At 61.4% G+C, this 14,042-nt stretch overlaps 4 protein-coding genes across 10 annotated transcripts in view; 3 read left to right on the top strand and 1 right to left on the bottom strand.

Moving 5' to 3' along the window:
* The first annotated feature begins 70 nt into the window (after window positions 1–70).
* On the top strand, window positions 71–3,792 carry ICMT (isoprenylcysteine carboxyl methyltransferase). Its single transcript, XM_021534288.3, has 5 exons — window positions 71–318; window positions 459–547; window positions 623–792; window positions 1,460–1,677; window positions 2,413–3,792. The coding sequence occupies exons 1-5, from the start codon at window positions 94–96 to the stop codon at window positions 2,593–2,595; spliced, it is 885 nt and encodes a 294-aa protein (XP_021389963.1). The 5' UTR covers window positions 71–93; the 3' UTR covers window positions 2,596–3,792.
* A 1,077-nt stretch (window positions 3,793–4,869) lies between these two features.
* On the bottom strand, window positions 4,870–10,713 carry RNF207 (ring finger protein 207). Of its 3 annotated transcripts, XM_021534289.4 has the most exons (18): window positions 9,964–10,713; window positions 9,273–9,463; window positions 8,993–9,125; window positions 8,763–8,907; window positions 8,593–8,674; window positions 8,447–8,522; window positions 8,201–8,326; window positions 8,046–8,092; window positions 7,848–7,920; window positions 7,706–7,774; window positions 7,528–7,596; window positions 7,320–7,441; window positions 6,092–6,281; window positions 5,817–6,002; window positions 5,691–5,742; window positions 5,486–5,603; window positions 5,337–5,417; window positions 4,870–5,249 (listed from the first exon to the last, which is right to left on the bottom strand). In XM_021534289.4, the coding sequence occupies exons 2-18, from the start codon at window positions 9,461–9,463 to the stop codon at window positions 5,087–5,089; spliced, it is 1,923 nt and encodes a 640-aa protein (XP_021389964.1). In that variant the 5' UTR covers window positions 9,964–10,713; the 3' UTR covers window positions 4,870–5,086. The 3 variants fall into 3 exon arrangements, with proteins under 3 accessions (XP_021389964.1, XP_085414969.1, XP_085414970.1); XM_085558843.1 differs by having other exon boundaries at window positions 5,486–5,742; window positions 9,964–10,690; XM_085558844.1 differs by lacking the exons at window positions 6,092–6,281; window positions 7,320–7,441 and having other exon boundaries at window positions 5,486–5,742; window positions 9,964–10,690.
* A 158-nt stretch (window positions 10,714–10,871) lies between these two features.
* RPL22 (ribosomal protein L22) lies at window positions 10,872–13,285 on the top strand. Its single transcript, XM_021534291.4, has 4 exons — window positions 10,872–10,928; window positions 11,312–11,419; window positions 12,031–12,155; window positions 13,069–13,285. Exons 1-4 carry the CDS (start codon window positions 10,917–10,919, stop codon window positions 13,211–13,213), a joined length of 390 nt encoding a protein of 129 aa, XP_021389966.1. The 5' UTR covers window positions 10,872–10,916; the 3' UTR covers window positions 13,214–13,285.
* A 129-nt stretch (window positions 13,286–13,414) lies between these two features.
* CHD5 (chromodomain helicase DNA binding protein 5) overlaps window positions 13,415–14,042 on the top strand; it is a 32,623-nt gene continuing 31,995 nt past the window's right edge. For 4 of the 5 annotated variants that reach the window (XM_021534258.4, XM_085558836.1, XM_021534257.3 and 1 more), the window contains exon 1: window positions 13,415–13,571. In XM_021534258.4, the coding sequence (XP_021389933.2) occupies window positions 13,508–13,571 (64 nt within the window). In that variant the 5' untranslated portion in view covers window positions 13,415–13,507. The remainder of the gene's footprint in view (window positions 13,572–14,042) is intronic. The other variant, XM_085558835.1, reaches the window with a different exon arrangement.

Genomic DNA, 14,042 nt, shown 5'->3' with positions numbered 1-14,042 from the left:
CGAGAGCCGCGCCGCTCCGCGGCTGCGCGGGGCGGGGCTCTCGCGAGAGCGGCCAGGCCGTTTCCCGGGCGACGCGGGCGGGGCGGGGCCGCCATGATGGCGGCGGCGGCGGCGCGGCGGGGGCGGCTGGGCCGGGAGGGCCGCGCCAGCCTTTGCTCCTTCCTGCTCGGCGCCTCGGTGGCGGCCCTGCCGCTGCTGCTCGGCTCGTCCCCCTCCCTGCTGGCCGCTCCCGGCCTGCGCGGCCGCCTGGCTCTCGCCCTGCACGTGGCGGGCGTCAACGCGGCGCTGCTGCTCATCTATCCGCGGCCGCTCTACAAGGTACGGGGGTGGCCCCGGCGGGCGGCGGGGTGGAGTGCGGCTGTGGAGGGTTCGGTCGCGGTCCCGGGGTGCGCCGGTAGGGATGCTCCGGGCCCGGGGAGCGGCGGCGGCAGCGCGTTCTCCCCTCCCTGTGCTTGCAGATCGCCGTCCGGGCCTGTTTCTTGGGCTTCGCCTTCGGCTGCGGGCTGCTGCTGAGCGCCGGCCGCTCCGCCTGGCGCCACTTCGGATGGTAAGGGCCGGGCACGGCAGCCGGGCGGGCGCGGTGCCCCCGGCCCTACTAAACCTGCCCTCCCTCCCACCGCAGGTATATGTGCTCCCTCTCCCTCTTTCACTACTCGGAGTATCTGGTGACAGCCATCAACAACCCTCGCAGCCTCTCGCTGGACTCCTTCCTACTCAACCACAGCTTCGAGTACAACCTGGCTGCCCTGTCCTCCTGGGTGGAGTTCACGCTGGAGAAGCTCTTCTTCCCAGGTCGGCCACGCTCTCCCTCCCTGACTCTTGCCTAACTGCACGTGGCTTGCCTGGGGTTCATCTGTCTGGCAGCAAAGTGCAGGTGACCCGCAGCTTGCTGCCCCGTGACAATCCTGCAGCAGAGCCATAATCTTTGCCAGAGCCATAATCCCTCAGTGCTCAAAGCCTCTCGGGTTGGATCTCAGGAGGGCAGGGAGGAGTCCCCCCTGACTCTGACATGCCAGGCCAGGGGATCTTCAGTCCTTTCCTGCCTTGGTGGTGCAAGAATGATGTGTCAGATACACCTGGGCATTGCCTTTTGACAGGAATAATATCAAGTCATCAAAATGTGTTGCTGATTGCCCAGTCTGGGGCAAACTGGCAGTGCTCATATGTTTATTAATGGGAGAGGGAAACTATTCCCCTTTATTTTCTAGCAGCCTGAGTGTGTCCTTGGCTATGCTTTGTGTTGGCTTTGCTCAGCCTCTACAGCTGGGCCCCACGGACTAATCCATGTTAACAACAAGCAGGGGTTGCTGGTTTTATCTGTTTGGTGCAGGATGGCAGCGCATGCTTGCTGCTGTCACGCATTTTACTTTGAGAGGGCAGGCAAAGCCCACTCACTGAGCAGCCCCCTGCATCCCTGGAGACCTGTGCAAACCTGTTGTACCCCTCCCTGTCCATGCAGAGCTGAAGCAGATCACCTGGCTGAGCACTGTGGGGCTGCTGATGGTGATCTTCGGGGACTGCCTGAGGAAGGCAGCCATGCTTACAGCCGGCTCCAACTTCAACCACATCGTTCAGAACGAGAAATCTGACACCCACACTTTGGTGACAAGTGGGGTGTACGGGTGGTTCCGGCACCCATCCTACGTGGGATGGTTTTACTGGAGTATTGGAACACAGGTACTGTATCCAGCGTGCTCAGATTCATTTGTGTCACGACCCCACTCTTTGCTCTCAATGCTGCCCGTGCTGTGATGGGGTGCAGACAGCACCTGGTGCTGGGCATGGATTCTGCTGCCTCCCACTGGCATACAGGAAGTCAGGAATCCCTGAGTACTCTGCCCCAAGTGATCTTTGGGAAGATCTTGTTCCTTTAATTTTCTCTGTGCAGTAAGGAGACGTGGTGGAGCCAAGGTTTTGAACCACAATCCCCTTGGAGGCTTGAGGTGTGATTTGCTGCTGGTCTAAAGCTGGTATCCAGAGTTTTCTGTGTCCCTGTGATCAAAATGCCTTCCCTAAGTGGTGAGACTCAGCCTGGCTCCTGCCAAACACCAGTCCTGTGCTTGAGGGCAAGGAAACTCCCTGACTAGACGGTCAGCTCTGGCCAGCTGTGGCCGAGCCTTAGCTCAGTGCTGCTGTAGCTGTGTGCTCCTGTGGCTGGCTGGGTGCTGGCATTGGCTTGTGTTTCTCTGGAGAGAGTCCATAAGGGTGGCACATGGAGCTTTTGAGAGCTGGGACAGTGAAGCCAGTGCTGACTGTGCACTGCTTCTTTTATTCTGGGGAGGAACTAGTGCTTGCAAAGTTTCCCAGGGAGTGTTGGGGTATTTTCTTTCTCTTTGTCAATGCTACTGGAGGGGGATGAGTTGTGGGGCCTTGTGTTCTTGAGGGGATGCTCACCAGCAGCATCTGTTCCAGGTGTTGCTCTGCAATCCCATCTGCGTGGTGGGCTATGCACTGGCGTCCTGGCGCTTCTTCCGGGAGCGGATCGAGGAGGAGGAGATCACACTCATTCACTTCTTTGGAGAAGAGTACCTGGAGTACAAAAGGAAGGTGCCATCGGGTCTCCCTTTTATTAAAGGAGTCAAATTGGAACTGTAACATGGGCAAAAACCAGGCTGGCTGAGCAGATGCCCAGCTCCTGCTGCACCCAGTGCCTGTGTGGCGCCGGCATCGGGAGGTGCCTGCTGGTATTTCCTGGCTACCCAGGAGGAGCTGGTGGAGGGCTGCAGCGTTGGGCAGCCTGCTGGGTCACTCGCAGATCAGAAGCTCGTTCCTCCTCCTTGAGATCAGTCCTTCCTTGCACATTCAGGGATCTTCCAGATAACAGCCTGTAGCAATGCTAAAGAGAATGAATCCTGCCTGCAGCAGCTGAATTGTCTTGGAACGCCTCTGGAACTGATTCTACCAGAAAACAGCACTGCCCTCCTGGCCCTGGGTGGGGAAGGTGCTAGGCAGCAGATTGTTCCTGTTGCATAATTCGATTTTAAAGCTTTCTGACCTCGTGAGCCTGGTGACACGACTTTAATCTCCTCGGGCCAAACTCCTTGAGCTGGCACTGGGGTGGCCGAGGGAGCAGCCTCCAGCTCTGCCTGCCCTTGAAGCACCAGAGTGCCGGCAGCATGGCACCACTCAATTCTCTCCAGGCCTTGGGGTCTGCAGGGAGGCTTCTGCTGCTCCCCTTGTGCCACTGGATCTGAGCACCTCTGGGTCCTCTCCTCGTCCCTTGGATGCTGCTGTGGATGCAGTCTCACTGCTCCAGCCGCTGCCACCTGCTGCCACCTCTGTTCCTTCTTCCTGCTTCCAAATCGCGCTGCTTCCTATCCTGCCAGGCTGCCTCTGTCTTGCAGAGATCCCAGGATTTTGGGTTGTGAAAGAGCCACAGCTGCCAGGCTTGCTAAGGGCTTTAGTCTCTGAGGTCCTCCCCTGCTCTTTTGGGCAAAAGCTGTGATGTTAGGGCAAGTAGGAGATGCTTTTAGGGAAATCTCCAATGAGGAGAAGAGTTGGGCTAGCTAATGCTCTTTTATAGTAACCATTTGGAAATGGTTCCCACTGAGCTGTGTGGTATAACTTTGTTGTTATATACCAAAGAGGTTCACTGTTTTCTTGAGTTCTACATTATTCTTCCTTGCTGGAATGGAAATGAGTTGCTTGTCAGTTCATGCTTGGAGCTTGTGGTGTTCCATGGGGAAGGTGCTGCGGTACGGCTCAGGAAAGGGCACTTGGTGACAATAGCTTGGGTTTGGGTTTAGGTTTTCTTTTTTTATATTAAAAAGAAAAAAAAAGAAAAAGAGAAAACATTGTCAGCTTCTGTCTGGTTACTTGAAGGTCTTTTGAGGTGCTAGAATCCTTCATAATTCCTGGTGGGTTCTCACTCAGAACACACCAGCACTGTGTTGAGGCACAATTGTGACTCAGTGATTTGTGGGGTTGTGCAACCACAGGGATGGGGCTGAACCTAACTCTGACCCCCCATTTCTCCTTGCTGAACTGATGCAGAGTCCATCCTCCACTGGGTTTGCTTGACCACAGAGCATCTGATGCCCTTGCTGCTGACTTGACCTTTGCTGAGCAGGGTTTTGGCTTGGAAGAAAAGAACAGAGATGAAAACTCACCAGTTGGAGTGCTGATCTGTGCTGAACACTCGGAGGCTCCCACTTGGGCTGTTCCTGTCTCAGGAAAGCACTGGTTGCAGGCAGTGGTGCCTCGAGCGGGTTAATCTGTAAGCAATTTTTTTTGTAGGCAGTAATATTTCTACTGTGCCCTTGATCAAAGGAACTTTGGAACAAGTAATTGTTACTTGGGTTTGATGTGCTGCTTGACAACAGAAACAAAGCCTCATTTCCAGATTGTTCTTCATAGTAAATGAACCTTGATCCTAATTTTGCAAGTGCTGGTTCCAGTTGTGCAGGCTCTGTCTAAGCAGGACGCTTTGGCACCGAAAGAAAGGGATAAACTTCACCCTGAGCAAAACCTTCAGTGTCTCTTGCTTTTGAGACCAGCTTCTCTTAACCTTTTCTTTTCCCAAATCCACAGAAGGTCTGTGAGGAGACAGCAGCTTACCGGGTGTGGGGAAGGCATGTGAAGTTTCAGGGAAAAGCTAGAGTAAACTATGAACCCTGCCCTCTGTGCCACAGTGATTGGTGAGTTCTTAGTTCCCACGTGTGCAGGGAACCTCTAGAGCAGCTGTTCCTGCCACCTGGCCCATGTTGGTGTGTAGCTGCCCAGAACTTCACAGAATGCTCTGTGTACCCCTGGCCCTGCCCTGCACCAGCAGTTATTTTTCCCCATAATTTGCCGATGTTGTGGTTGTAGGAGCTGGATACTCTTGGGCCAGCAGATCCCTTTAGTCAGCACTGCAGAACCACGCAGACATGGACAACTGCACCCTTTTATTTCACTCTGACACATGCAAGAACGAGCACAAAGAGAGTTTTTCAGAAGCAAGTCCACCTGAGGCCTTTGTATGTGCTGCAGACATGGCTGCCCAGGCTGCTCCCAGCCCTGGCTTGTGGCACTGGGCAAGAGGAGCTGGTCAGTGACTGGGGCATGGTTCTGCCCAGCGTCTCTGCCACGTGCCCAGCACTGAGCTCTACAGTACCGGCTCTTCTGGGGTAGCAGTCTCTGCTCCGCTCTTCTGCTGGCCCCTGCAGCAGTCTTTGTTTTTTGGGGAGGGGTCTCCAGGGGTGTCCCTGGGTATTAAGCCCTCCCCGAGGCTGGCTGAAGCCCCCTTGTTGCTGCCAGGTGAGGCATCCCTGGGGAAGGGAAGACACCTTGACAAGGTCACTGTCTGGGAAAGGGCATGGAAGGAACTTGGCACTCAGGTGCTTGCTGTCACCTACCTTGGCACCACTTCATTGTTGTCACAGATCTTGAGCAGCATCTGGGCCTGCTCTTCTCTGGGCTCCTGGGGCTCCTGCAGCCTGTAGCAGGATGGGTGTGAGCCATGAGCTATGTCCCCCCTGGCCCTGAAAGTCCCTGCACCCCTCACCTGGGCTCCAGCCGCTCCTTCACTTTGGCAATGGAGCGGACGTAGGGCGCAATCTGCTTGGTGATGGTGCTCAGGCAGCTGTTCTCCTGCCGCAGCTGCAGCAAGTCATGGAGCTGGGCTGGGGTGAGAGGAGAGGGCTGGGACACTGCCACCCCTACAGCATGGGCACAGGGGGCACGGGGAGGGAGTGTGGGGTCACCAGTACCTTCATAGATCTCCTGCTCATTTGCTACCCGCTGGTAGGTCTCCTCCCATACCTGGAAGGAAGAGAGGGAGCTGGGCAGTCTGCGGCACGGAGGGGCCCTGCTCTGCCAGGATGTGCCAGCTGTACCTCCTCAAAGACGCTGCGCATCATCTCCACGGCGGAGTAGTGAGCTGCGATCTGCACGTCCATCTGCAGCGACTTCTGCAGGATCTCGCTCATGATCTCTGACTTGATGAGCGAATGGTGCTTGGTGAGGTCTCGGTGCAGCTCCTGCACCTGGTCCTTCAGGCCCTGGATCTCCGTCTGCAGCATCTGCAGGAATCAAGGGGCACAGCCACATGAGCAGCACCAACCTGGCCCGTCCTGTCCTGTCCCATCCTGCCTGGGCCCATGCTCCCTACCCGGTAGGTGTTCTCGTAGTTGCGGCAGTGCTCAGCAAAGGGGGTCTCACGCCCCTCAGCCAGCAGCACCTTGGTGCTGATGTACCGGTGCATCGTTGGCTTCTTCACCATGGGGCCGGTGGACATTTTGTCACTCGTAGGGGGGCAGCTGGGCACCATGAGGGTCTTGGAGCATTGGCCACCAGTGAGCCTGCATGGAAAGGTGACAGTGATGTGCTGCAGGTGAGCAGCAGAGAGGCTGAGGTGCCAGGGACCATGCTGCCAGCTCAATCCCACCGCCCCCTGGTCATCTCCAGTGGGACACACCGGTCCCACATGTCCCTTCCCTCACCGGAGCACAGGGGTTCAGTCAGAGGTGCCTTATGTTGCCCCAGAAATATTTCTGTGGGCTGCTCTCCAGATTCCAGCAGTTTTGGAACCAGCTGTGGCAGTGAGAAGCCAGAAGCTCAGCCTGCTAGCCTCCAGTTTCTAAAGGGTGGATACAGCTCGCTCTCACCGCTGGTATCTCCTGGCCCCTTGGCAGGCACTACTGCCCCTGTGATTCCCCCCATCCCATGGTCTCCCCGTGCTAACCACCACCACCACCATTGGTCCTACCGTGCAGCGCCGTGCTCCCCCTGCCCGTGCTGGGGCCAGCAGCCCCCAGGAGCTCAGCCACCCTGCAGTGCCAAGCCTGGCTGGGGGCGAGGAGCGGTCCCCATGGGGCGGCAGTGCCCGTTTGTCCTCTCTGTCTGGGAGGGCCTGGCAGGCCCTGTGCTGCTGTGACATCAACAGGCCTAAATATATCCCTGGTGAAGAATGGCTGAGCACTTCTCTGAAATTCTGATAAAAATAGTGGCGGGCAAAGAGGCTACGGCACCATGGGCATGTGGGCGAGCAGGAGCTGGCCCAGGTGGAGCACCCATGGAGAGGGGGCAGAGCCCTCTAGGGAGCGTGGCAGGGGCCGGGCTGGGGAACAGAGTGAGGCTTAACCAGGCCCCCAGCTGCCAGCCCTGCTGATGCCCACCCCTCTGCCATCCACCCTACTTCCCAGAAGTGTCACTTGAAGCCTGTTGTTCATCAGTGCAGCTGTGCCTGTGCTGTCCTGGTACCCCTGCTGAGGTGACAGGCTCAAGGGCAGCAGCACGGGCAAGGCTGGCATGGTGAGATGCTGAGAGGACCGTGCAGTGTGGCACGTGGCAGGGGACATAATAGCACATGTGCCTTGGGTGCAATCCTGGCACCTCACATGTTCGTGCCAGTGATGCCAGGACCAATGCCACCAGCGCTGCCCACGACGGAGCGGCGGGGGCTGAGCATCAGGAGGGGCTCCAGGCAGCGGGCGAACTCTGCCCGGTACTCGCTGTTGATCTGGGGGGCAAGAGAAGAGAGTGTGGCTGGGCTGGGGCAGAGCTGGCAGCTGGCACTGCCCACAGGCACTGCAGGCAGGGCTCTACCTTGCTGGTCTGGGCCGGCCGCAGGCGGTGTGGCAGCTTGACGATCCTCTGCAGCCTCTCCATCAGTTGCTGAAAGGCAGTGATGAAGCATGGTGAGGGGTGCCCCCAGCACCTTGCCCGTGAGCTCAGCAGTGCTGCAGGACGCTCCAACCACCCCTGCAGTGCTGGCAACACTCACATAGCCCAAGTCCAGGAATTCGGCTTTGTTGGCAGAGCTCAGAAAGGCTGAGCAGGTCACCAGGTGGACCTGTGTGTGTGGAGGGGGTCTGTCACTGCCTGGCTTTGGTGTCAGGATGTCCCTGCCTGGTGTGAGGCCCTACCTGCAGGGTGGGCAGCAGGGAGGCAAGGTGGGCGAGCTGCTCCTTGAATGCCTTCTCCTTTTCCTCGTGCTGGCTGCAACAGAGCAGGGCATGGCACAGCCTTTGCAAGACCTGAGGGAGCCATCCAGCCCCACGCATCCCAAAACACCTTGGGAAGAGGGACAGCCCTCAGACAGGGCTCAGACCATGGTCCCTCACCTCTGCACAGCTTTCAGGAGTGTCTTTTTCCTCTCGGAGAGCTGCTCCTGCAAATGGCACAGCCACCCTGTGTCCTGCAGCCACCCCAGCCCCTTCCCACTGCCCTGGCTCTGTCCTGCGGCACAGGGCTGGATGTGCAGGTGACTGCCTCACACCTGCATGCGGCTGAAGAGGGAGTTGATGGCCGCCTCCTCCTCACTGGCACTGTTGCGAACCTCCTCGATCATGGCCTTGAGCAGGACAATGGCCTCGCGCGTGGAGGTCTGCAGTTCCTTCACAGCCTGCCCGGGGTGGCAGGGTGGTGTTGGAAAGGATGGGTCCAGTATTCCCCACAGGGTGGCTGCAGTGCAGGGGACAGCACTGCACCCCCTCCCCACCTCCACACTCCCAGCCCTGCCCACCATCACCGCCTGGTCCAGCCGCTGGCAGCCCTGCATGTACGCCGTCTCAATGTCGATGCAGTGTGCCCGGCTCTCCCTGCAGGCACAGACATCAGGGGGAAGCACAGGATAGGGCACGCAGTGAGCGTGGGGCTGGGGCTACTCACCCCTGCATGTCCCTGAAGCAGTTGATACAGAGCATGGACTTCTTCTCCGTGGAGAACATGATGTAGGGCTCCTCATGCAGTGCTGCAGGGGACAGGAATGTGACATTGCCTGGCACGGTGAAGTGAAGCATAGGATGGCGCGGGGCGGGGCAGCCTGGTGTGGCACTCACGGCACTTCTTGTGGATGTCTTTGGTGCGCTTGGAGAGGGAGACGATCTCGTGCCGGGCGAACATCCTGGCACGGTGGGTCTCCTCGCGGCATGGAGCACAGAGGGGCTGCCCACAGGTGTTGCAGAAGTACATGGTGTCCAGCTCCTGTGTGAGGGGACAGAGCTGGTGGCCAGCATGTCCTGGTAGGTGTCCCCTAACCCAGCCTGCCAGTCCACCCCGCTGCCCTCACCGCCTTGGTGCAGCACCGGTCACAGTTGGCACACTGCACGTCCTCCTCGCTGTCAGCTGAACTGTCCACCAGGAACTGCAGGAGCCGGTCCACGGGGGGCAGCCCCGTGCCTCCCCTCACCACTGAGGGGTGCCTGCGGGGACGAGATGGGCACAAGGATAGGAACACCCAACCAGGTCAGCAGGGCAGCTTTGGGGATGCAGGGAGCAGTGCTGTGCTGAGCTGCCAGCCCTGTGCTGTGCCCCAGTCCTGGTGTGTCCTGGGCAGGGCTGTCCCTTACCCGCAGAGTGGGCAACGCAGGCGACCATCGCTGGCACGGCCTCGCAGGCAGCTGGCACAGAAGTTGTGGTAGCAGTCGAGCAGGCAGGGGTGCTGGTAGGGCTCGTGGCAGAGCAGGCACACCAGCGGGTGGCAGTTGGCCTTCTCCAGCTCCGAGCAGCTCCCCAGAGGGGAGAAAATGCCACCTGCCATCTGTGGAGTTGAGAGCCAAGCCCTGTGCCTGGGGACCCCATGTGGCACCAGTTTGTGAGAGCACTATGGCTGCTACAGAAAGGACGAATCCTGTCCCACGGCCAGTGAGCTGCTGACTATTTTTAGGTTATGAGCTGCATGGCACGAGGCTGCCCCAGGGCACCCCTTCCCCTGGTATCACAGGCTGGGGGCTGCAGCGCTGGGTTGGATGGTCCCCACAGCGAAGTGTCCCCATGGTGTGTGTCCCCCAGAGCAGGAGCATCCCCTGGGATGGGCTATGTCCTCCAAAGAAGCATCATCTGCAGCCTCCTGCAGGACAGGGGTGGGTGTTCCTCTAGGACAGGGTGTCCCCCCGGAGGAAGCATTCCCTGGAATGGGGTGTCCCCTACCCACGGATGTGCCCTACAATAGCAGCCTGGCAGTGAAGGCAGCCAGGTGCCCCACATGCTGAGAGTCCCCGTTCTGGGCACAGGTGTGTCCTGGCCAGGTGAAGGCTTTACCTCTGCCTGTCTGTAAGTCGGGGGATCCGAGCCGAGCTGTGCTGCTGCTCACCGTGTGCCGGCAGGAATGAGAGCGATGCCGAGGCGGCAGGACCCTGTGACGTGGGGCCCCCTGGCACTGCCACGCCACGGCCCAAAAATAGCCCCGTGCGCTCCTCGGGGCCCTGCGGCGGGGACCGACACGGGACTGCGTATCCACCCAGGCTGCGGGGACATGGGCATCTGCATGGCCTGGTGATAGGCGCAGGAGCTGCGGGGGTCACCCAGTAAGCACCGAGGCGCCCCACGGTGCTGGGTCACTCCGTGTCCGGTGATGCTCCCGGGCTGCGGGGGTCACTCCGTGTCCGGTGATGCTCCCGGAGTGCGGGGGTCTCTCGGTGCGCGGTGCTGCTCCCGGGGTGCGGGGGTCTCTCGGTGCGCGGTGACGCTCCCGGGGTGCGGGGGTCTCTCGGTGCGCGGTGCTGCTCCCGGGGTGCGGGGGTCTCTCGGTGCGCGGTGACGCTCCCGGGGTGCGGGGGTCTCTCGGTGTCCGGTGACGCTCCCGGGGTGCGGGGGTCTCTCGGTGCACGGTGAGGTTCCCGGGGTGCGGGGGTCTCTCGTTGCGCGGTGACGCTCCCGGGGTGCGGGGGTCTCTCGGTGCGCGGTGACGCTCCCGGGGTGCGGATCAGCGCACGCGCGCCGCACGCGCCGTTCCCGCGCTCCGGAGGCCCCGCCCCCGCTGCCAGCCCGGACGCTCGCGCCCCGCAGACCACGCCCCCCCGCAGACCCCCGCCCACACCCCGGCCCCCGCGCTCGCCCCGCCCCGCCAGGCATCACTGTCCGCTCGCAGGCTGCCTCCCTGCGCGGATGCGACCGGAAGCGATCGACGCGGTCGGCGCGCGGCTGGGCCGGCCCGAGCGCGGTTGTGCGCAGGCGCGCGGGGCGCGCTCCCTTTCTGCCTCGCGGGAGCCGCCATGGCGCCCGCGGTGAGTGAGCGCGGGGCCGGCTTCGGCCGCCGCCGCCCCGAGCCCGCGCCCGCCGCCGCCGCGACACCCCCGCCCCGCCCCGAGCCCCCGCCGCCCGTCCCAGCCCCAGCCCCGCCGCCGGCCCCCGCCCGCCGTTCTCCGCGTGGCGCCGGGCCCGGCCCGCGCCTTCCCGGGTCCCCGCGCGCCGCCCGCCGCCCATCCGGATGGCGGCGGCGAGCGGCGGGCGAGCCCCGTTCCCGCCGCGCTGTTCCCGGGCTCCATCCGTGCCGGGGCCCTTCCACTCTCCGCCGGCCCGGAGCTCGGCCCGGCCCCTCCCCGCCGTCCCTCACGGCGCTCCCCCTCCCTTTCTCTCTCGCTCACCCTCGCTCTCTTTCCCCCTGCAGCAGAAGAAGCCCGCGGTGAAAGGTGGCAAGAAAAAGAAGCAGGTTCTGAAGTTCACGCTGGACTGCACGCACCCCGTCGAGGATGGCATCATGGACGCCGCCAACTTTGTGAGTTCGGGGCCTCTCCGGGAGCCGTGATGGCTCCGCCGCCCTCGGGGGCCTTCCCAGGGTGATGCTCCGCTCCCAGCGGCCCCGAACGTCCCTGGCTGTGCTTCGGATCTGCCTTGCTTTCCTGAGGCCATCCCATGGGTGGAGGAAGAGGGGGTGCTGAGGCTGGGGACGAGGTTGGGTGCGGGACACTTTGTATCAATGTCTGCTGGGTGAGTTTGTGTCGTGGTGTCGTGGCGGGGCTGTGCCATGGCCGTGGATGCTGCAGTTTGGGGTCATGAACCTGTGCCCATCCAAACTGCACGCCAGCATGCGCCTTGGCCAGCCTGGGGCTGAGGGCAGCTCAGAAGAGCCTGAGCCCCCTGTCCTGGCTGTCCCCCTGGAGGGCAGGAACATGCCCCCCATGCCAGTCCGATCTGTCCAGGCCTGAGCCCCTCACCCAGATGTGGCTTTGGTGGGGTGGATTAGCCTGGCCTGAGGAAGGGGCTCTCCCGAGCTGTGGGGACACTGGTGTTTGTTCCCCAGCTCCAGAGCACCAGGGAGCAGTCAGCCTGTGGGGGCTGTGCCTGGCTGGAGTTGTGGCCCCGCTCACGGCTCTGTTCCTCCTGCAGGAGCAGTTCCTGCAGGAACGGATCAAGGTGAACGGCAAAGCGGGAAACCTGGGCGGGGGCGTGGTGACCATCGAGAGGAGCAAGAGCAAGATCACGGTCACATCAGAGGTGCCCTTCTCCAAGAGGTGAGGTGGGGCTGGCCAGAGCTGGGCCCGTGGTCAGTGTGGCTGCAGATGGGCCTTGGCAGGGGATGACCGGTGTGCACTGTGGGCAGGAGCGGCTGGCAGGGAAGAGTTGTCTCAGTGCAGGAGCTGTGCTGGAATTTCTGCTACCTGGCGCTCGCTGAGTGGCTGCTCTTCCCAGGTGATAGATGAGATAGGAATGTGTTGGATATTCCAGCTGGGAAGGCTGCTAGGCTGGGCAGTGAGGGGGACTGCAGCCAGAAGATGCTGAGTGGAGAATTTAGGGATATCTGCAGACAAGGTCTCTCAGGTTGTTTCCTTTGTCTTCTGGGGCTTTGGTCCTCCTTGGGCTGACATCGGCAAAGTGTGTTTGTGCCATGGCGTCCCCGATTGTTCCCCTCGTCCCGTGGTGCTCTGCCCACTTCTCCTGGCTGCCTGTCCTTGGGCTGGCAGCGGCAAACTGGGGTTGTGCCGTGGCAGAGGTGGCTCAGGAGCTGGCTAGGAAAAGCAGAGCTGTGTGGGTGGTGGGCGTGCCCTGCCCTGTGAGCACCTGCCTTTCTCCCAACGCTGTTGGTCCACGCTGTTGGTCCACGTTGCTGCCTCACCTGGCACATCCCAGCAGCGGGTATCCACCATCCCTGTGGAGATTCCCTCTGGGGTGGGCACAAGGCACTGGGGTCGCAGCCTTGTTGGGGCAAGAATGATCATCCCAGAGGATCTGTGTCATGGCACTGTGGTACCATTCCCCTGATTGCAGTGTTTCCTGGAAGGAGCTTGGCTAGGAGATGGTTGGTGGGATGTGTTGTTCCTGCTGGAGGTGGGAGTCCAGGGGAATAAAGATTTATTAGGCAAAATGCCACCTGGGGGGCTGGCAGGGGCCAGAGGGGCACTGCTGTCAGCCATGCCTCTCCCACAGGTACCTCAAGTACCTGACCAAGAAGTACCTGAAGAAGAACAACCTGCGGGACTGGCTGCGTGTGGTGGCCAACAGCAAGGAGAGCTACGAGCTACGCTACTTCCAGATCAACCAGGATGAGGAGGAGGAGGAGGAAGAGGATTGAGCCCCGCCGCCGCTGACGGCCATTTTGTACAGTTTCACTTTTCTGCAATAAACAGCGGCAGAGTTGTTCATAGCCCGTGCTGGGTGGCGGCTGCGGGGGTCGGTTTTGGGGGGATTTGGGGGTTTTCGGGGAGCGGCTCGCGGGGGGCGTGGCCGGGGGCGTGGCCCGGCGCGGGGGCGTGGCCAGGCTCGGGGCGGGGCCGGGGCGGGGCCGGCTCTCGCCATCTTGGCGCGGAGCGGCCGCGCCCGGCTCGGCCCCGGCGCTCGGCCCGGGGCGGGCGCTGCCCCGCCCGCCATGCGGGGCCCGGCGGCCGCCCGGGACCTGCTGGACGACGCGGACAACGAGGAGGACGTGTCGGGTAGGCGGCGGTGGCGGCGGGCGGTGGGGCACGGGCGGGGCGGGGGCATCGCTCCCCGCGGTCCGGCCGTGCCGCGGGCGGTCCCCGCTGTCCGCGCTCCGGTCCGTGCCCGCTCCTCCTCAGGAGCCGGTTCCCCCTCGGGCCGTGCCTGAGGGCCGGCTGGTTTCTCGGGATGGGCTTGGTGCAGCGGTGCCCACCCTGTCAGACCTAAACCAGCACAGCATGAATCAGTGAATCATGGAATCACAGGATGGTTTGGGTTGGGAGGGATCTTAAAGACCCAGTTCCACCCCCTGCCATGGGCAGGGACACCTTCCACTAGAGAAGGATGCTCCAAGCCCCGTCCAACCTGGTCTTCAACACTTCCAGGGATGGAGCATCCAGAGCTTCTGTGGACAGCCTGTACAGGGCCACTCAGAAGTCGAGAGGGCAATATGTCCTGACCGCCCCAAAGTGGTGTTGCTATGTGAG

This window comes from Lonchura striata, chromosome 21 (assembly GCF_050655825.1).
Source record: "Lonchura striata isolate lonStrDom1 chromosome 21, ASM5065582v1, whole genome shotgun sequence".
In the NCBI taxonomy this organism is placed as follows: domain Eukaryota; kingdom Metazoa; phylum Chordata; class Aves; order Passeriformes; family Estrildidae; genus Lonchura; species Lonchura striata.
The sequence above is the reverse complement of the archived record's forward strand: the minus strand, read 5'-3'. Positions and strand labels throughout refer to the sequence as shown.

Excerpts from the sequence above, each read along its gene's own strand:
- RNF207 (XM_085558843.1), bottom strand. The coding sequence starts at position 9,463 with ATGGCAGGTGGCATTTTCTCCCCTCTGGGGAGCTGCTCGGAGCTGGAG. Across the intron at positions 8,327-8,446 it reads GGCTGGACCAGGCGGTGATG|GCTGTGAAGGAACTGCAGAC; the intron begins GTGGGCAGGGCT and ends CACCCCGGGCAG. Across the intron at positions 6,282-7,319 it reads GGCATCACTGGCACGAACAT|GCTCACTGGTGGCCAATGCT; the intron begins GTGAGGTGCCAG and ends CTTTCCATGCAG.
- RPL22 (XM_021534291.4), top strand. Across the intron at positions 11,420-12,030 it reads TCATGGACGCCGCCAACTTT|GAGCAGTTCCTGCAGGAACG; the intron begins GTGAGTTCGGGG and ends TTCCTCCTGCAG. Across the intron at positions 12,156-13,068 it reads GAGGTGCCCTTCTCCAAGAG|GTACCTCAAGTACCTGACCA; the intron begins GTGAGGTGGGGC and ends CCTCTCCCACAG.
- ICMT (XM_021534288.3), top strand. The coding sequence starts at position 94 with ATGATGGCGGCGGCGGCGGCGCGGCGGGGGCGGCTGGGCCGGGAGGGC. Across the intron at positions 793-1,459 it reads GGAGAAGCTCTTCTTCCCAG|AGCTGAAGCAGATCACCTGG; the intron begins GTCGGCCACGCT and ends CTGTCCATGCAG. Across the intron at positions 1,678-2,412 it reads ACTGGAGTATTGGAACACAG|GTGTTGCTCTGCAATCCCAT; the intron begins GTACTGTATCCA and ends CATCTGTTCCAG.